General features: G+C 44.6%; 1 protein-coding gene across 8 annotated transcripts in view; it reads right to left on the reverse strand.

Moving 5' to 3' along the window:
- The window catches only part of PTPN13 (protein tyrosine phosphatase non-receptor type 13), an 830,096-nt gene that overhangs the window by 393,840 nt on the left and 413,945 nt on the right, over positions 1–22,311 (reverse strand). For all 8 annotated transcript variants that reach the window (XM_085636547.1, XM_085636545.1, XM_085636546.1 and 5 more), the window contains 2 exons: positions 16,591–16,743; positions 3,717–3,899 (listed from right to left, as the gene is read on the reverse strand). In XM_085636547.1, coding sequence (XP_085492673.1) covers positions 3,717–3,899; positions 16,591–16,743 — 336 coding nt within the window. The remainder of the gene's footprint in view (positions 1–3,716; positions 3,900–16,590; positions 16,744–22,311) is intronic.

The raw sequence follows: 22,311 nt of genomic DNA on the forward strand, positions 1-22,311 counted from the left end.
CACCCAGGAGGACAGAACTGGTTTTGGCTGGGCACAGACACCCTCTGCCTTCAAAGGACAAAGGATTTTGCAGTATAAATATTGGGGCCCAAACCCCAGAACTTTAGATCACTTGTGGGAATCAAGACGGACCTTTTTCAAGGAGAGAAACCAAGGAAGCTGAAGGAGGAGACTGCCCCAGTGCTGGTTGCTGTCTGGGGTTGGCCTGCAGTGGTTACTCATTTCCAAGAAAAGGGAAAAGGAACTTTGTGTACTTTATCATCTTGAGGGAGATCTCCAAAGGCTTGAAGCTATGCTTGCCTCCTGTTCAGAAGTCTCAAGGTCACGAAGACTTCACCACCACCTTCCCCTGAATTTCCTTGTTGGGAATTCTACCTGCAGTGAGGTGCGTGCTATTGTTTTGGGCCCTCTGAAGACTGTGTGTCGCTGGGAGCTGGAAGAGCGATGCACCGAGGAAGAAGCGTGTCACCGCCGCAGCTGTTTGGCGTCGCATCACTGACGAAGCGTGTCGCATTACCGGAGAAGAGTGTCGCCGCAGCAGAGGTCGCCATCCCATCACCGGAGAAGTGTGTCGCAGGGCCTGTCATGGCTCAAGAGTTCACTGAGTCGCTGCACGGCCGTCAGGCGTGCACGCATCGCATCCACGTTGTCGCATCGCATCAAAAACGCCATTTTGTCGCATCACCCCGGATCGTCACATCGCATTGAGGCGCCATCTTGCCGCATCGTCACTGGACCGCAGTAAGAAACGACGCATCAACTCCCCACACAGTAAGGAAGCGACGCATCACCTCCCCTGCGCTGCAGTAAGGAACCAACGCATCCACTCCCCTGAGGGTAAGGAACGGCGCATCAACTTCCCTGCTACCATTTTGTTTGTATTGCGTGACGCATCCCAGGTACTTTGAGAGTAAAGTGTCGCATTTACCATCTACATTGAACTAAGCTATTTCTACCATTTTGAAGTCATATTTTTATTACAATATTGTAACCCTGGGCATGACACTACGCTTCGCCCACGTAGTGTACGTAGCGTTGCCTGCTTTGCAGTTTTCGAAGTAGGCGAAGCAGGCAGCGCTACGCACACGCCAGGGCGAAGCGTAGCTGCCTGCCGCCCACCACCCGCCTCCCGCCCGCTCTCCTTTTAAAACATACCCTCAATGTAAAATTAATAAAAGTAAAGACACTTACCTGAAGCACGGCGTCTCCGGGGCTCCCTCTTCCTGGTTTCCAATTTCTTCTGACAAATGCGCATGCGCGGACGCCCGCGCATGCGCATTTCTCGCAAGAAATGCGCATGCGCGGGCGTCCGCGCATGCGCATTTCTCGCAAGAAGTTGGAAACCAGGAAGAGGGAGCCCCGGAGACGCCGCGCTTCAGGTAAGTGTCTTTACTTTTATTTATTATAAATTCAGGGTATGTTTTAAAAGGAGGGCGGGCGGGAGGCGGGTTGGGCGTAGTGGGGCTACGCGGAGCGTGTAGTGTGCATAGATTTGGGCACACTACGTGCTGCTTCACGTAGCCCCACTACGCCCACTACGCCCACCCTTACAATATTGTGGATTTTTGTCGTTTGGTCTTGTGTTAAGTCTAGTAAAGATTACTTATTTTTCTAAACTGGTGTGGTGTCCATTTGTAGGGTTTTCAATGTGTTACTGTATGTGTTCACAAATGCTTTACACACTGCCTCTGAGATAAGCTTGTCTGCTCATGCCAAGCTACCAAGGGGGTGAGCAGGGGTTATTTAAGGAGTGAACTCCCTTTCCTTGACTAGAAGCAAGGGCCTCTACTTGGTCAAAGGTACCTACCTCTGGCAACTAGAGACCCTCATTTCTAACACCCACCAGCCACCAAAAGCTTGATCGTCACCACACAAGAACTCTGCGACACCCAGGCTGACCACTTGCTAAACAAGATTGCCACCATATACAGGAGCTTCAATCCCTAATCCACTGACCTCCTCAGCATCCCCAATCACCCGAATACCACCGCCGACCATGCAGATCACCTCATGGTACACCTCAGCACACCGCACACTACTGCCTTAATGAAATCCATCAACTCTGGAGTACCCACTGACCCATTCCCCCACCAACTCTTCAACCTCGGTAGTGGTGGGATCAGTTACCAGCTGAACATCATCCTCAACCCTTCCATCATCACAGCCACCTTTCCCAATGCATGAAAAGACACAGAGATCAAACCCCTCCTCAAACCACAACGATCTCCAGAATTACCATCCCATATAACTGCTCCCATTTCCAGCTAAAGTCCTAGTGTAGGCCATCAACCTCCAACTCATTGAAGACTTGGCAAGAAACAACCTACTTCACCCATCCCAATTTAGATTTCAGAGCCAACCACAGCACTGAGACAGCCCTGTTCACCGCAACCGATAACATCCATAACTCTGCTCACAGAGGAGAATCAGCTGCTCTGATCCTTCTAGACCTCTCTGCAGCCTTTGACAAGACTGACTACACAAGATCTGAATCAAAGAGGACACGCTCAGATGGATGGCATTGTTCCTCATAGGACGCATTCAGAGCGCCCGCCTCCCTCTCTTCACCCCACAGCCCAAGCGCATCATCTGGGGCGTCCCTCAAGGTTCATCCCTCATCCCTACCCTCTTCAACATCTACATGAAGTAGTTAGCAGACATAGATAGAACCCACAACATCACCATAATCTCCTACGGCGCCGACACCCAGCTCGTCTTCTCGCTCTCAGCAGGGCCCACCACGAAGAAAGCTAACTTTTACAACTGCATGAGGAGCGTTGCAGCCTGTATGAAGGACAACTGCCTGAAGCTCAAAACAAAGGATACTGAAGTTCTGATCTTCAGCAGACACACCGCTCTCTGGAATGACTCCTGGTGGCCATCGGAACTCGGCCCGGCACTCTCACCGAAAAACCATGCCCACAACCTCTGCATCATCCTAGACAGTGGACTCTCCATGAAACGACAGATCAATTCCATCTCCTCAGCCTGCTTCCTCACACTCTGAATGCTCTGCAAAATCTTCAAGTAGCTACCCATCAACACCAGGAAAATCATGTTGCAGTCCCTCATCACCAGCTGGCTCACCTACGGCAACACACTCTATGTAGAAACCACAAACGAACTCATGAGAAGACTCCAGACGATCCAGAACACAGCAGCCAGACTGATTCTCACCCTGCCCAAATGTAACCACATCACTCAGTACCCAAGAGACGTCCACTGGCTCTCCGTCCAGAAAAGATGCCATTTCAAACTCCTGATACAGGCCTACAAAGCCCTCCATGACCAAAGACCTGGGTACATGAAGCACTGCCTGAACTTCCACCTACCACTCAGAAACCTTTCGCTCCACCCAATTCGCCCTTGCGTCATCGCTGCTGCAACGAAGGACGTTCCTTCTCCTGCCTCACCGCCAAAGCCTGGAACACTCTCCCCTTCCACCTCCGAACCGAACCATCTCTGAGAGACTTCAGGAAGGGACTCAAGACAGAATAATATGGAGTGATGACTGGCCCTACATACACATCTGCATAAATTACATGGATCTGCAAGGCGAGATATATTGTTTACGGCTATAATTGAATATCATGGCACAGTTTATAAAACAAGGTAGCACATTTATGGTAAGTTACAAAAGAAGGCACATTAGGATTTCACACTGAAGAGATCCTTTCCTCAAACCACTCAAACAAAGCATTTTAGAGAATACACACTGTGAAAGCAATTTTCTTTGTTTCCCTCCATGGAAAACGAAGCACTGGTGTGCGGATCCCATTGTGGACTTCGAAGACAAGTACTCCTTTGGAACAAACTCCCAGCAATATTCCAGTTTGCGATCTCTTCTCTGGTAATACTCGATGAAAATGAACACCATACTCCGTGAGTCGCTGGCATACCTAAGAGAGATAGCAGTTAGTTAAAAAATGATGTGGTACGTTTGAAATTAAGACACTGCAAATATAGCTTCTACTTCTAACCCATTCAATGCATGCATAGCACAAATCCTCAAAACTATTTAACCAAAGAGATTGTTAATCCCTTTGGATTCTTTTGTTCTTTTTCTATAAACGTTAATCTATAAAATTTCAGATTAAGGAGCATATGCTGGAAATTAAACATTCACATGTGATAGGCAGTAATTCAACACAAAATCACTCAACAGTATTGTCAAAATAGTCATCAATTTAAACAAAGTTTATGACTAGGCCTGTTTTCTGGATTATTGTTCTATTCCAGATATTCAAATGATAGCATATTAAAGCATTTATGCACCAAAGTTAGGCTTTTTTTTTTAACTCTATCTCGGCTTCAATACGTATGCAATGAATTGTCTTATTTGGATTTGAGACACAATCTATCTTGTACAAACCAAACATCAAGTAGATAGCTGTGTTCTAATCACAGTGATATCTGAAGAAGTTTTGGGGCCCTGTGCAAGATATGTTTCGAGGTCCCATGTTTGAAATGTTTGAACTTATCAACCATTTTTTGCTAATGCAAGCCCTAGTCATGCCAAAACTACTAAATTAAACAATACACTTTCTTAAACCAGGGCAAAAAACAAACTCCCTGGTGTCCCCATTCAAACCGTTCCAAAGGAAAGTACGAATGAGAATATATATTGAGCTATTTCTTTTTGTGGCTGGAGCTAGTATTTTCAGGTCTGGCAAATACCTTCTCATTTTCCTAATATTAAGTGTGTAACATTCCTATTGATGGGGCTTTCAGCAAGCCGTCTTCATCTAACTGATACAGTGCCATGCACATTTTTCTCTGCTCACTACAGCAAACAGAGGGCAAAGGGTCAGCCCATTTCAGACACTGAATAACTTAATGTGAGTGACATCATTCTTTCATTTCACAAGGAGCACATTCAGAAACAAATTACTTCCCTTCAGTGCCAGGGACCATTGTATTGTGTGCTTTTTGAAAGCAAAAATATTTTTGCTTTTAGTCACCGTTCTTACTTCATAATATTGACTAGGGTCTGACAGCTTTCCCAAATATATTTTATAAAAATCATTACAAAACCAAGCATGCATCGAAAAAGCCAAAAGGCTAGCTGCCAAAGAGCAAACTATCTTTGTGCTTTTTTTCTATTTGACGAGGGTCTGCAGCCTCCCCAAAAATGTAAGTTTTGCAAAACCATACATTGACAAAAGCCAAAAGCCTAGCTGCCAAAGAGTGACCTTTGGGCTGGGCTGATGCTTTTTTAACTCTTAGCAACAATATTTTATGCTGAAATCAGTGTTTAACTAGTCTGTTCCTCTCATTGCAGGAAAGACAGTAAATGTGATATGGAGAATGTTTAGTGGGCTTGTGCATTCTATTAATAAACACGCATATGCACATAATACTTGAGAAATAAATTCTAGCATTAGTTGGAGACCATGGTATTCCCAAATACATGGCCTTCACTACTGCTGTTCTTGAACCAAGAGAGAAAATCAAAGATCTGCATTGTTGAGTTCACCATTATTTCAAGTGGAACCTGAGAGTTCTGCCATTATTTCTCTTCCAGTGCCTTGTTCAAATTCTTACATTTGTATGCATCCTTAAAGTCACCCCCTGAGTCTGCTGAGTAAGAGGGAGCGGGCGGTGCAAGAGACAGGAAAAGGGCAGAGATAAAAATGGAAAAGTATAGCCAGAGCTGTGATGTAGAGGTATAAAGGATGTAGATACACAGGTTTTGAAAAGAGATAAGTGACGGAGGGAGAGACATGACGTAAAGAGAGAAAGGTGAGATACAAAGAGGTAGAAGAATGAAGCAGAAGGTACAGAAAGAAAGCAACAAAGATACATAAAGTTTTAGAGTGTGGTAGAGAGGTAGAGCGAGCTAGAAATAGAAAGAAAGACCTGTAGACAGAGTGAAATGACTGGGGGCTCATCAAGGGATGAAGCGAAGAGATAGGTGAAGCAGAAAGAAGCAGAAGGTAGAGATACTAGAGTTGCTGAGTGATCACATAGGAAGAAAAAGTAGAGAGAAAGAGCTGCGAGGTACAGTGAGAGTAAAACTTAACAAGTACACACAACAGATCAGGCAAAGAGAGCGCTGAGGCAGAGAGAGAGATGAAAGGTAGAAAGAAATGAAAACAAATAGAGGAATTAGGGGCATAGGTGAAACAGAGAAATATGTGAGGGTGACAGAAAGGTGGGGCAAAGGATGAAAAGGTGGAGAGATGGGAGTTAGAATTAGAGGTAGACTTAGGGTGAGGTAGAGACATGAATGAAGACAGGGGATATATATATATATATATCACATATATATATATATATATATATATATATATATATATATATATATATATATATATAGAGAGAGAGAGAGGGAGGTGTGTTAGAAGGGGTGAGATCAGATTCAAGAGGTCTAGAGAGATATGTATGAGAGAGAGGACTTAATAATAGAGAAAAAGAGGGAAATGTAGAGAAACAGAGAAAATATGGACAGTTAGGGTAGCAATAAATTGAGAGGTGAATAGAGTGGCAGTGAGAGAGAGCGGTTGTGGGAAAGAGATCAGAAGGTGAGAGAGATGGAGGTTGAAATGGAAATGAGAGAATGGTGAGGGAAAGAGTGGTGAAGTAGAAAGATGGATGAGAGCGGTAGAGAAAAGTAGGATATAGAGAGATGAAGAGAGACAGAGATAATGAAGACAGAGCGATGAGGCTGAGAGAGGTGAAGTAGATGTAGAAGAGATTCAGGGTAGGTGAGATGGAAAACAGAGCAGTGAGTTAGAGTTAGTGGTGCGTTAGGAAGATTTGGGGTAGAGAGTGAGACATACAAAAATAGGGAACGAGTGGTCATAGAGAGGGGTAGAGAGAAATTGTGAGGTAGAAGAGGTGATATGAAGTTAGGAATGATGCACGTCACAGAAAGAATATTTTTAATGTAAATGTCTTAAATTTAATTTCCTGAGAGTGTGAGGGTTAGGGCTAGGCAGACCAGTATTGCACACTATGTTTCTGTTGAGCAAGTTCAGCTACCAAATAAAAAGAAATGTGGTTGAAGACAAATATTCCAGCCGGATTTTTGACTTTGATACGTTATGTTAAGCTTCCCCTTATAAGCAAATCCTGTTAATTAGTATTGGTACCTGTGAGATTATAATAATGTACCGCTTGGTTAAATTATGCTATACCTACTGTGTGCTACAGAAACAATCCCACTGGTCACGATTTGTGTGTAAAAAGTCCATCCATGTACAGTTCGCTCTTCTGTGCTGTGCTACCGTGTGCACAACCACAAGCTAAAAGACTTCATAACACACTTTGACTGACATTTCTTGTGTACAATCTATTGATTGGATTTTATCATGATTTTCTTTGTAGCAAAAGTGAAACATTCACCATCTGTGAAAGCCAAAATCTATTAGAGTTACATTTGCAACAGTTCTATGTATGACTACCCTATTCCTTTTAGTTAATTTGGTACATTTTATTACCCTCAGTAAATTTTGAATAGGATAACTCTTCATTGGAAGGCTCTCACCATGAGTTGCTAAAATCCTATGCACACATCTGTGCAGAAAATTGGTAAACCAACATAAGGCACGTAAATTGTACCGATCAGCTAACTGGCATATGGTAGTCCTATATGGAACTGTTGAAATGTTATAAAAATTTAACTATTTAAGATTAGGATTCGTTCAGACCTTGAAACTTGGCACTTTGGGTATAAATTTACAGATAGAAAGCTTTGGAGCTCACAACTATTCAAAGGCCACCATAGCGTGCAGTAGCGCACTGTACATGGGAGGACTTCTGACTTTCCCACTCATTTTACCAGGGATTCCCTTGGAATGTAGGGGCTCTGGGTAATTGCCTACTGTACCCATGTCTTAAAACGTCTCTCTCTGATCCCGCTGTAAGTGGATGGGTTGATGCTTAAGAAGACCAAAAAACAATACATTGCCAAAATAAAGTATGGAACTGATTAGAGCTCCATCAACACCTTATGTAGCTTGGTAGATAGAAAACAGCATCTTAAACACTGACATATTTTATGCAGCAGTCCTTTTCTTTTAAATAATCTGTATAATAATAGAGTTAGCCACTTTCCAAATTAATCTGAAATTCTTGACTAAATCACAGAACTTTATGAGAGTATCTGGTTGGGTATGAGGAGCTGGACAGCAAATGAATGACTATTACATGTGTTTTTGATTCAGCAGCATTATGTCGGTTTTATCTGCATTATGTTTTAAAATCTGTCTCCAAGTGAATGTGCAGTAAAGTGTTCAATCTTGCATTTAAGCTCTCTGCGTTGTCAGTTAGGCTAGGTAGCAGCAAGAAACTCTTGAGCATCATATGCCTAAGACTGCCCTTTAAGCCCTCGGTGGGTAAAATCTGAAGCAAATGTCTTATGAGACATTGAAAAACAATAGGGAGTAGACTGATCACTGGGGAAACTCACAATCTACTGCCAAAGGGACAGAAAAAGAACAGCTCCAGTATAACATGTGGTAACTGGTCTTCAAGACATGGCATCAACTGCTGCAGAATTAGTTCTGAGGCCACTATCATACATTTCAGAACTCCAAAAATGCTGTATGGGTGAACGTATCAATCGCCGCTGGCAGATCTAACATAATAAGCAACAGTCTGATCTGCAATGGATACTAATTTGTCCCAAATATCCACCAAAGAAGATTTAATGACGTATCTATGAAGGAAACCTGAATGAAAGGGATCAAACAATAGATGATGGAATAGGCAGGTCTTAAGCCACCTTCTGAATAAACCATAATTTCTAATGAAACACAATTAGGGCAAAAGGGATTTACAGATACCTTAAGTTCAACTCGACAGCTGGGGTAGTAGTAAATCAACCTTATTCGGTAGCCAAGTACCATCAAAGTGCACATATGCAAAACATTGCAAGAGACATATCATAAAACCAATATATATAAAAGAAATGTTACAGCACATTTAATTAAGAAAGCAGCACTATTCAAAATTTCATTTTCTTTAGTCATTATTTATGTGCAAAATAAGAGCAGAAGTCAAGCAGAACTGGGTGCAAATTGAGCAATAGATACTTAAAAATACTTAAAACCTCTCTTCCAGTTATGTATATATAAAATCAGTATAGGTAAAAATAAACCAAACATTTAAAAAGTTGGGCCTAGTCACTTAAGGGCACAGCCAATAGTTTGTGCCATATCACCTGTAAAACTTTTGCTCGTAGAAATGGCTATTACTGGAGTTGTATTGCTCCCGAGTATTCTAAGGGCTACTATATATTTTGTTAACTTCAGGTTTTGCATACGGGATAATCCATTTTCAGCGCGGGCCATGGTAGCTTGGACAGAAGAATGATATGTCTGCCTCATCTTCATCTGCCGAGCCTCATGCTGGACAAATACTAATGCCGAGGGCCTTGCGCCATTGACTCGTTACAGATCTTAAGGGCAAGATGCCAAGACAAAAACAAATATAAAGACTCTTGGCTGAAGGGGAGGAAATGAAATAGAAAAAAATCCTCGTAACGAGGGAACGGCTTAATATCTAGAAATCTGTTTGTTAGTTTGCCTATCGAATGGTTATTTAAATGAATATCTCAGATGTGGATCCAAAAACTAGATTTTAAAAAGTTAAAATTGGTCTTATACATTCTTTCCGGGTTGATCCATAGCCTTGTCAAGGCTTATTAAACCAATCTGAGACAAACTTGATCCAAGGTATTAATTTGGCACCCCTTACACTCAACAATTCAACAAGGCATTCTCTCAATACCTTCAGCTCGGGAGTGACCCATAATCAAATCCAGTGTACAAGTGGTCTAAGGGTAGCCAAATCTGCGATTCTTTTAAGCCCCAAATCGTAAAACAAAGGCACTAAAGATGTGCTACTGGGGACAGAGACCAGCCTTCTAGCAAATCTATTTTCTGCAGCATTGAGTTGAAAAACATCCATATAAAGCTGCCCCTTGAGCTTTGACACAATAGTCTTCCAGGGCTGGTGATACTGCACGGGAACTTGTTTGCCTATGCAGCCTACTGATAGCATTTACTCTATGCTCTAGTAGGAGTGAACTTTTCTTTAGCTGGTCATTCCACTTCATACTCCCCATTACCTCAACTCCTAAGTAATCAAAGTTTGTAACCCTCTCAAGTACTTCACCCCCAACCCGTATGATTGAATGTTTGGCCACTCCCTTGCCAAATACCATGTACTTGGTTTCGTTAACATTGAGGTCCAAGGCCCTTGCCACACAGAAATCAGTAAATTTTTTGACAAGGACCTGGAGCCCCATTGTGTTCTTGGAAATGAGAAGGGAGTCGTCTGCAAATAAAAGAATCGGTACCTTACCACCGTTTTGCTGGGGGGAGTCATTTCTAAAAAATTTCAAGGCGTCTACCACATCATTTATATAGAGGGTAAAGAGAGTAGGAGCAAGGACACATGTCTGGCGTACACCCCGCTGTATGGGGATGCACCTGGTTAACTCTCCTGCATGCCTACACTGGACCTGAACAAGGTTGTTGCTGTGTAACTGGGACATGAGATAGTTTAAGTTCCCTGGGACCCCCGTTGAATTTAAAACAGACCACAAATTTGTATGGGGAATGAGATCAAAGGCGGCTCTAAGATCTATTAATGCCACAAAGATTCTGCTGCTGTAGTAGAGCATATTTCCAGTGTAGTATGGCAAGTCTGAAAATTTGGTCTACAGTGCTCATCTTAGAGCGAAACCCTGCTTGAAGATCTGACATAATATTATTGGTGTCTATCCAACGATGTCATTTATTTAGGATTTGTTTGGCAAAATCTTTTGGGGCATTTTCGATTAGACTAATTGGCCTATAGTTTGATGGTACACAAGCATCACCCTTCTTGTATATAGTGATAATCTATCCCCTTTTCCGGAGTCGGGTATCTCCCCCCTCTCGCTATAGCATTGTAAAGGAGATTAGATTAAAGCTGGGGTAATGAGATCTTTGTGTTTGTCTTTTGTCGATGACATACAGCCGCATTCTAAAGATGCTCATGGTGTCTGTCGACATTGCTTATGAGGACATCTTGTTTGACAATCCACTGCGAGAGAGGTTTCAGTAAATTACTGCTAGGATGTTTTCAAGGAAATACCATATAGAGCAGTTGTTTTCAAATTGCGGGATTTCCCCACTTCTCAGAAGCACATGAAGGAGACAGCAAAGGATCATCAGCAGAAAACCCATGCTGTGCGGGCTGCCTGCTCATGCTGCAGCATTAAAGGCTTCAGGTGTTAAAGCAGAGCGATTGGTGGAAGAAAAGGGAGAGGCTTTCAGCTTTCTCTTTAATTGTGGTCTGTAACTGCTTTCTGATGTCACAGTTGTTAAAAAGTAGGTGTAAAGTGGGACCCTGGTGGGACATTCACTTCTGGCTGTATCCAAATTCAGTAGCCCATCAGGGGAAAAAACAAGCACTATATCCCTGTACAAGTTTTCAACAGCGTGTGCATATGTGACAGCATGTACTTTATATCCTTACTTTGCAACCACCAACAAAAATGAAACTTCAATTTCTCATGTATGCAGATATTTTTTAATTACTGACCCAATAATGATTTCCCATTGCACACAAAAGCAAGCACATTGTTTTTGGCACTTCATAAAATAATACCCATCTCAATGACATGTGTTTTATCACTGTCCTCTGGAGAAAAGATTGCGTTTGCACTGCAGAGAGTGAATATTGCTACTAAACTGCAAGACTGTGTTTTAAAACATTTGCATGGAAAAAACATGTATGTGTATATTCATATCTGTACCCTTTCACTTGCACCTTGTTACCACAGTCTTGAGGTCTAATAGCAATATGAAATGGTTTTCTACACAATACTGTAAAGGTGCACCCTGCTTTCTTGCAGGCAGGGCTTAACTTCCCAGTCTGCTACACACAAAGATTACACCTGTACCATCATAGCTGCTTATTAGCAAAGTGTTTGCTAGTCCCTGGATGCAGCCACCTGAACTCTTTTGTTTGGTAGGTGGCAACACAGTGTCAGACAATCTCATGGACTGTGCAGGCCAGGCAAGGGGTTCAGGAGGTTGTTGAAGGAGCCTGCAGGAATAGAGGTCATCGCAAAGCAACTATAAAGGTGTTGGAGGTTCTGCGGAGAGGGCCTGATGGCAGGTGGTAGTGACCTTCATGGCTTTTTTGATAAGCTCTGATAGCCATGAAATGTGTCTCAGGTGCTCTGGAGAATGCAAGGATCAGGCTAAGGGTCCTTGAGGGCAAGATAAGGGTCAGTGAGAGCTGGATGAGGAGTTGTGAGGGCCTATCAAGAGCTTGAGAGAGTTACATTTCTAAAAAGTTTTTATTCACATTTTTAAAGTATAACGACACATATAAATGCAAAAAATGAAACCATCAGGGTAAAGACTTGACACCGAACAGGAAATAAAGTTGCAATGTAGTAATGTTTCGTCCCCCCAGTATAAAGGGGGTGGGGGGGTTGTCCAGTATGGGTACCAGTCCTCACCACTGAACCGGTGGATGGGAGGGGAGGAAGGCGTGGGATGGCTGCCGGGGGGTGGGGGGAACATATGCAAAAGACTCAGAGGACCGCATACACATCCGGAACATCAACGGTCTAATCAGAAGACTTGGAGGAGGGGGGGCAAAGTGGGCGCCCATGCGTTCACTCAATAGTTCTCAGTTCTTCAGGCTTCCTACCAGTGCGTTCTCATCTCATTCTCCTCAGTAACCCATTTAATAAGTAAAGTCAGTCGGCCGACGCTGGGGAGTGCAGGAAAGCCCCGCTGCCAGCAGGAGGTAATGGGAACCCAGTCGTAAGGGGGTCTATCATACAGGGAGTGCAGTGTCCGGGGCAAAACTATCATCCACCTCCTCACATTAGTGCCCAGAATATCAACCTTTTGTTCCAATGCTCTAAATCACTTTCTTCTTTTTCATCTGTGCGGACTCTCCAGAGCCAACATTTCTCAGCTACTTCTTACTGCAATAAATGGGCCCTCCACTTACTTCCTACTGGAGTTCTGGGCTCGCCCAGTGAATCTCAATGTGTCTCCTGGCAAGCAGCAGTCCCAGCTGGGCGAACGTATATCTCATCTTGCTACTCTTTTTAGGGAGTGGCAACAGTCCAGTGTTATGATGTTAGTTCAGCCTTTATACCCATCACCCTTTGCAATTCCCACACTATTTGCTTCCAAAAGGGTTCTGTTCTCCGGCACTTCCATGTGACGTGGGGAGAGCTGGCAGGTGAAACTCCGCATCATGTGCAACCGGCAGAGCGTGTTGGATACACTCTATGTTGCTACTGTGGGGTCAGGTATGCCCTGTGAAATAATAAAATTGTGCCAGTTTAAACCTGGAGTTGCTTGCCACTTCCTGCACCATTGCCTGGGTACATCTCCACTGTCCGTCTGAGCGGGGGACCTTCAGATGCCCATCCCATCTATCCCATTAAATCCATCTGCCTATAACTTTTGAGGGCAGCATATAGTCGGGACATAATAGCCTTGATGGATTCGAGGTCCAATAGCACCCTCAGAATGTTGAATTCACAAGATTTGGCTGGGAAGGTTGTCCATAGCTCCCTGGTCATGCGAGACATACTGGTGTATTGTACAAATTGTACAATATGCTGTAGTTAACTCCTGCCTTCTCCATTGTCATGAAAGTATCATTTAGGAATAAATCTCTCGCACGTTGACATCCGCCGCCACCGAGCGTGTAACGACAATAGAATTTCATATACTTATGAAGGGGTGCAGACACCAAATAGCAAGAAACTTAGCATAGGGCACTCATTTCAGAACATGTGACCACCCCATACCAAACTTGAGCGACCTGTTGGACCACAAAGGGGGTACCTGGTGGCGATCTGCAGCCCCTCATGAGCAATCAGGTGAGGTTGTCCGCAACAGCCGATCCCTCCACTAATGACTTTTCTCAGTTGAGGTACTCGATGCACCACAGTGCCGAATACTGAAGTAGTCCTGCAAGGTAATATCATTGAAGGTCCGGGAAGCCCAATCCAACCTCGTTGATGTCCAGCTTTAGAATCTTCAGTCGGACCCTGCTTCATTTCCCTGCCCATACCAGGGACACCAACAATCTATCCAGCCACTTAATTAAGGAGTTCAGCAGGAGGCAGGATGAGCTCTGGATAGCGTATAAGCATCAGAGTAGTAATACCATTTTACCTAGGGCCAACCTGCCCATAACAGACAGTGATAGTGTATGCCAGAATTGTATGGAGGCTGCGAGGCCTTCCAACACCACACCCATGTTTAGTTCATATTGTTGGTGTGAATCACGTGTTATCTGCATTCGCTAATAATGGAACTGTCGTACCTCCCATGGCAAACCGACCACTGCCAGACTAGTCTTTCTTTAATGTTCAATTTTATTGAATCTATTCATTGAGTTCTTTTTTTAACATGATTTGTGCATCTTTTAAGAATTTTACCTGAATAAAGATTAGCTGAATGGACTAGTCTCCACACTGCCCACCACAGTGGGTGCGGTCAACACTGCAGTCAGGGCTAACACCTCTCACACCTCTTAAGGGTGCAGGCCCTCCATTATGGCCTTGCGGTCCGGTGCTGTGCGTCAGATGCCCAGTGCCTCTGGTGGCTCAGAGGTGGGAACAGCACTTCGTTGGCAGTGGTCGGTCGTATAACCTTCAGACCTTTGTTGTGGGGGCCAATGACCCCAGCCTGAGCTTTTGAATTGCTCGTCCAGACGAACACCCCGCACAGGTGGCCCTCTCCACTACTGCGCAGGGGACGCGCCTCACAGGTGGCCCTCTCCACTGCTGTGCAGGGGACGCACCTCACTCTTGGTGGAGTGAGAGCGGGGCCTTCGTCAAGCAGGAAGGAGCCAACAAGATGACCCCCACATACACCCCAATGCAAGGGCTAGGGTCAGATCCTCGCAGGGCCACCAGGACCACAGGGTCATGCAGGATTCTGAAATCGGGCCAAGAGCACACTCCCAGTGTAGCCAGTCTGCCACCTTGTTGGCCACGCCCACTTGAGAGATTTACATAAGGGTGACTTGGGGATGACTAAAGATCTTGTAGTTCTTCTGTGGGTAGGTTGCAGTTGTTTGTGAGAAGGGTTTCACCTAGAATTTCTAATATTTGAAAGAATAAAAATGACCCAATAAACAATGCCAAAGGGATGCAATGAATTTAAAAAAAAAAAGAAAAATCACTTGTATCTATACATCATTTAATACCACAATGGCACCTTGTCTAATTGGACGTAAAGTCCTTTAGCCTAGTGCCTATAAAGTGACGTCTTTCTTCAAACCCCTCAGTGTGTTAAACAATTTCAGTAGACCTTGCATTAAATGAATGTTAAGAAGATGTTGAATAGTTTTTAATCAATTCAAATGAATTTTTATACATTTAACCAATCTCTCAAACTAGAGATGCCACTGTGATATGATTCATGAAAGATTTCAAATATAGAACATACTTTTCAGATCATACAGTGATGGGTACAAAGTTAGCATCTTGTTTGCAAAGTTAAGGAGCTGAAAGAGCCTTTGGAGATACACAGTTTTCACGTGTGCATAATGGCAAATTCTCAGTGTATAATTTTTGTGGTGACCGACCCAGCCTACCGATCGCGAAATGACCATTTTAATAACAATTCTGGTCTTGAAAATGTCAATTTGAATTTCTAATTTGGCAATGCTTGGATCAGATCACTAGTAATCATGTCAGGCCGGAACCCCCTCATCCTTCTAAGAGATGTTGGGGCACATCTGCCATGGCAATGGGCCATGGTAGAATTAAAAAGGTGGGATGGGGCATCAGTGACAACACTAAACCAATACTGATCATTGACTCCTTACAGAGTACTGCTTTGCTTGGGAGTTAGTAGGGTCCTGCAACACCTAGAATGATCTGGGGAAAAAGAGAACCATGTCAGTGGCCACTAGGAGCATCTACTTTGGGGGGGAAAAAGCTTTACTGCCCTGGAGCTAAATATACTGGCCGGGTTGGGATGATACACACTTATTGCATGGTGGGACTATCACTTAAATGCACACTTGATCAATATCTTGAATATGTGCAGAGTGCAAGTTCCACTGGAGAAGCACAGGGATGAGATCTGCTGCCAGAGTTGTTTTCTTGCACTTAGAGACCACAAGCAACATGGGTGGGAGGCGATTTTCTAGCCAGAGTAAACATTTTACAGTAAATATAAAGTTTCACATCGGAAATTCTAAGCTAGGCGATAAAGACTATTGAACATTTTAGAATTTTTTTGAGTCAGCAAAATCTATGGAGATTCCTCAGGAACACTTTAGACATAACTTGCTTTTGATTAGCAATAATTATGTAAAGGTGCTTTCTCATCTAATTCCTCAAACCAATTTTGCCAAGTGTCCGCCTGCCAGGATTTGTACCTGAAACTTAACAGTCATACGTAGATATCATGAAAGAGTGCTTACCTCAGTCAGCAATCAGACCTGAATAACAAAACGTCCAAATCTTTAATTCATATGTAGTCACCAGATGAAAAGGTCAACTGCACAGTACATTTTCTTTAGCTTTCTAGTCAGAATTACATTTCTAAACAAATGTCCAATGTGTAATTTCAATGTCGCAATTTTTTGACTTACCTTTAAAAATTCCAATTCAGTCTCTTTTTCGGATGCTCCAGCATAAGTGCTATGAAGTTTGGGAAGTTCATCTTTTACATACGACAGGTCCAGTTTTTCCATCACTCTGGCTGGTAAGTAATGTTCCAGTCTAAAATAGGCTAAGCCGTGGATCTTTGGGAAAAATACATGAGATATGAAAGAATTAGGTTCCCGAATACAAATTCCATCCTCTCAATTATGGCCTGTGACAGAAACAATTTTGTTTTCAGTAGCTAGATTTCAATCTTCAATTCAAATTAAACTGCAAACCATATTTTCAAGATTCTTTTGCTCATCAAGCATGTATAATTCAGTGACAAGTTTTAAAAGGGACCTAGCATAATTTATCTGTTAACATAAATTTTCAGATAAAAACAACTGTACTGCAGCCTCACTGTCCAGAACAACTATATTGGTAGACAGTCATATTCCCAGGTGGTATGTTTCTTCTGTGCAGAATTTCTGAAAGCTTCTGAAAAGCCCAGAGAAGCCACTGATCGGCTAGCGGGTAAGCAGACCGAAATACATCAAGGGGCTTTGACACCCATGGCTAGAAAATAACCTTTGGGTGTAAACACCAGACAAACAACTCACCCAAGCATTAATAATCTGAAAACCTAGGTCCTGACATGGTGTACCATTGCCCTTCCACTGTCACAATTGATGCTGTGGTGGTGTAAACTGTAAGCTGCATTCAACAGTACATTTATGAATACATATGCGGGAAATTCAAAGCTGGAGTTCATATTCATAATAAATATTATTTTGTGGGTTTCCTTATATGTAACTTAATTCTGATCATCACTACTGTTCGATTGTTTTAAAATGTTTGCAAATAGCAGCAACCAGATACAAATATGTAAATATATATTGTGGTAAGACTAAAAGCAGCACAGAACTATTTTCAAAGGTGTGTGATTTTAATAAGGCTGCCTACAATTAGGTCATATCATTGTGAAAGACTGTATATTTCATTTCTTTTTTTTTTTTTTTTTTTTTAAAAACCTTTATTCGTATAATTCAGATACACAGCTATTCAGCCGACAACCCGGAGGTTCGGCAGCTCCTCAATCGACACGTGCAGTCATCTACAGCTCTCATACAGGATAAAAACAAAGGTTCCAATTTTTAAAAATAAACACACCAAGCAAGGCAATATACATCATAAGTTCGCGTCAGCTCCCAGCGAGGGGGCGGCCCCATTTCCAACATCAGTTCAAGCCACCGATTGAGAGGAGGAGGGAGAAGCAGAGGCACTAACATTCTAGCAGAGGTGCATCAGAGATACCCAAGTCGGATGCGAGGCTAGGGGGAAAGTTGCTCCTCTAGTGGTTCAGTGGCAGGAGGCAAACATATGTACCCCCTATACTGGTTCCAACCTCCCCATACCTTATGCCATTTCTTGGGCCTACCCCGCGCACTATACACCGTTTTCTCCCGGAACATGCACCAGTCCATGTTGTCCTTCCAAGCATCCAGGGTGGGAGGGCTAGGGGATCCCCACAATCTTGCAATATCTCGCTTAGCCACCATATTACCTAGGGTCACCCATTGAGTCTGCGCCGCGTCGTAGTCTGCAGGACCCCACACATTCAAGAGACAGCGCCGCGCCTCTGGGTGCAATACAATGCCCGTGACCTCCTGCATAACAACGTGAATCCGCTTCCATAGTTCCGCAATCACACCACACTCCCATATAATGTGCAGAAAGGTGCCCACCATCCCGCAGCCCCTCTTACACAGCCCGTCCTCGGAAAAACCCATATGGACCAGTCGGGGCCCAGTGACATAGACTCTGTGGAGTATCTTAAGCTGGAAAAGCCGCAACCTGGCGGGGATTGCGACCTCCTTAGGAGAGGAGACCGCGTACTGCCAATCCTCATCGTCCAGCTCAAGGCCGTCTCTAGTCCACTGGTCCCGCACCCACAGGAGGAGATCGGTCCGAACGTTCACAAGCTTTTTGTAAATTAGGGAGATTGTGCTCTCCGGCATATGGCCGTCCAGGATCCGGTCCTCCAATGGAGAGGACTCAGGCACCTTTTCCCCCTGAACGAGGACCGACTGCAGCGCATGGCGCACCTGCGCATACCGGAAGTATTCCGTGCCCTCAAGCGCATATTCCGACCGCAGCTCATCGAACGACTTAATCCGCCCCTTGGTCAGCATGTCCCCCACCCTGGAGATGCCGATCAGATCCCATTTGTCGAATCCCTTAGAGTGCCAGAGGTTCCCCAACATGTCCGAGTCATACAACGGAGTGGCGAGGGTGAGCCTATCCTTCCATCCCAGGGAGTTTGTGACTGTCTTCCACACGTGCACCGCCACCCCGGTCGGCCCTGTGAGGGACCCAGCCGATGGCTTCGAATAAAGTGCTCTATAATAGCCACCACCCCGCAGCAACCACCGGTCCATAGCAAAGCCAGGGCCAAGCGCCGGACCGTAGACTCCATGATTGATCGCGCTCAGTTGGGAGGCCCAATAGTATCTCCGGATGTCGGGAAGCGCGATACCCCCGTCGTACCAAGGGAGAGTTAATTTTGCTATCGCTATACGCGGGCGGCCGTCCCACAGCAGCGAACGCTGCAGACTCTCAACCTCCCGAAAGTAGCTGGCCGGAACCAGCTCCTGGGTGTTCTGCAGGACATAGAGAAAACGGGGAAGAGACATCATTTTGAATAGCACCGCACGGCCAAGGAGGGAAAGCGGCAACCGCCGCCAGCCCGCCACATCCCGCCGCAGGCGCGCCAATGGAGGGAGCAGGTTCCTCTCATACCGCACCGTTGGGTCGGCAGAGATATAAATCCCAAGATACAGGAAACCCTCCCGGGCAATCTGGATCGGGCAATTCCGCGGGGGAACCGGGACGTCCCCACACAGGGCATACAGATATGACTTACCCCAATTAATGGTTAGCCCCGAGTTCCTCCCGAAAGAAGTCAATATGTCGCAAACATCTATAAGGGACTTCCGGGGTGAAGTAAGATAGAGCAGAATATCGTCGGCATAGAGGGAAATGCGGTCTTCGTGGTCAGGGGACCAACGAATCCCCCTCACGTCTGGGTGCCATCGTATCCAGGCCGCCAGCGGCTCAAGGGCGAGGGCGAACAACAACGGCGATAGAGGACAACCCTGCCTGGTACCCCTCCCCAGATCGAAGGGACGGGACGCCCTACCGTTAACTGCAACTTTGGCGAGAGGTTCTTCGTATAATAGCCTTACCCAGCCCACAAATCCGGGCCCGAAGCCGAATTTCGCAAGCGCAGCCCACAGGTATGCCCACTCCACCGTGTCAAATGCCATCGTTGCGTCGAGCGCAGCCACCATGGCCGGCTCCCGCATCGTCCCCACCCTCGCGATCACTCCATGGATGCGCCTAAGATTCAACGCGGTATTACGATGCGGGATGAAGCCAGATTGGTCAGGGTGGATCAGATCCCCGACCACCCTGACCAGCCGGTTTGCGAGGATTTTGGCAAGGATCTTCGGCTCAGCATTAAGGAGCGAGATCGGCCTGTATGAGCTGCACCGGTTCCTGGGCTTGCCATCTTTATGGATGACCACGATCGTTGCCAGGCGCTGGTCAAGTGGGAGGCAGCCCATCTCCCGCGCCTCCACAAACATAGCCCGCAAATGCGGAGCGATCTTGTCCGGTCGGAGTTTGTAAAGCTCAATTGGCAGGCCATTCGGACCCGAGGCCTTGCCCGGGCGCAAAGAGCGGATAGCCCCCGCAATCTCATCGACTGTGATGTCACCATCAAGATCGTCTCTGTCTATGTCGGAGAGGCAAGGCAGGGCAAGATCGCGCAGGAGCTCACATGAATCCTCCACTGGCCTGTCAGACACGGAGGTATAGACCGTGTGGAAGTAATCCGCAAAGCACTGGACTATGCCGTCCGGCTCCGTGACCATAACGCCATCCTCCGTCACAAGGTCCGGCACAACACGATTGGCCCGCTCCTTTTTGTCTAGCCACGCGATCAATTTCCCGGCCTTGTCCCCGACGTCGTACAGACGGCCCCGCTGTTCCCTACTCAGGGCTTTGGCCGCATCCGTCACGAGGGCCCTGTACTCCGATTGTTTAAGGCTCAACTTGTGCAGCGCCTCCGACGTGACCTCCCCTTCCAGAGCCAACTCTAGATCCGCAATCTCCGCCTCAAGCCGGGCGACCTCCGCGTTCATTTCTTTTTTTCAATCTTCATTTAGCAGTAAAATAATGTCCAATTTTCAATGAGGTAATCTTTCATTTGAACTTATAAAACAGTCCACTTTTAAATGAGGTAATCTCTTGACATCATGGCATTTCACTCTATTAAAGCTCTTCAAAGGAACTTGACCTTTTGAATGATGCAAAACATTTCAAATGGTAAAATACCCAAGAGCCTTTCCAGCAAGGAAGCAACCTCTTGGTGCAGACCATCGACACCAAAAAAAACACGTTTCAAAGACGCACAAAGATTGTGATAGTCGTAAAACAGAGTAGCACAGAACTTTTCATCAGTGTGTGTCTGCAGTATTTATGTATGCGTTACTACAAGTATTAGCTGGTGCAAAACCTAGATAGGTAACAACGGAGGACTATACATTATTACGGCCTGGTGTGAGACTATGTAAATCTTTTATAGATCAACTGAGAATTTACAAATCTGAATTGAGCAATTACATTACATTTCACTCAGGTTACATTATATATACTTAATTATTTACCAGTAAGTGATTTTCTCAGAATCACACAATTTTCAGTAAAGCGCAAGAGCCATCATTAGAACCTAAGTTCCAAAACTGACATCTCAGTCACAAGACTGCATCTCCTGAGTAAGGCTTTCTTTAGTAAGCCCCCACATCTTTGTTTAGATAACCAGGTCACTGTTAAATAGATAATGAAAAGGAAATGAAAGCTTAAAAGACTACCTTCCACCTTAATGGGATAACTAGAGTCAGCTGTACTTCAGGACACATGTGTGTAAAGTTCTGTGCTACAACAATTAGAGTTTAAATCTTATGAACGAAGATACCACCTTATCTCTGAACCTGAAAAAAGTTACTAACCTTTAGTAACAATATTTCTAGTGAATACATAATCTTCATACATTGTTACCTAATGGAAACTCCTTCCAGGCTTCAGACTGGTCCAAAAGACTTTTCTCCACCAGCAACTCCATCTCTGGATGTTACATAACTGGAGTATTTAACGTGCAAACCAGAACACGTGTCAGTTCCTGATATTTCTTCTGCGCTGTATCCACAATCATTACTGACATTAAGTTATGTTTTCTGTGATAGATACATCTTCACACAGATTCATCACTTTACAAATTGGGATTAAGTATTGCTGATTAATCAAGGAAATTATGCAATTTAGCTTGGGCAAAGTACCCATCACTGCACACCCAAGAAGTGAGGCAGTAGTTCTTTGCAAAAGTAAGCAAGTATGAGCACTCAGCTGCTCAGCAGACATTGGAAACCAGGACACGTACACTTCTAGAAAGAGTAGTTGCAGCATCCAAAGCCCTGGCAAAATGACTATGAATGATCCCTGGAGGGTCTTCCTTGGCCAGGGCATACGAGATCTTAATATAAGGATGATCCAACATGACATAGTGCGTTTCATTACTGCCTTGCCCTTAGCTTCAGCATAGCCCACGAAAAGCTGATTGTCATTCTGTCCCGACATGTGTAGTCAAATAGCAAACACAGCATATC

Source organism: Triturus cristatus, chromosome 2_1, assembly GCF_964204655.1.
Source record: "Triturus cristatus chromosome 2_1, aTriCri1.1, whole genome shotgun sequence".
NCBI classification, from domain to species: Eukaryota; Metazoa; Chordata; class Amphibia; order Caudata; family Salamandridae; genus Triturus; species Triturus cristatus.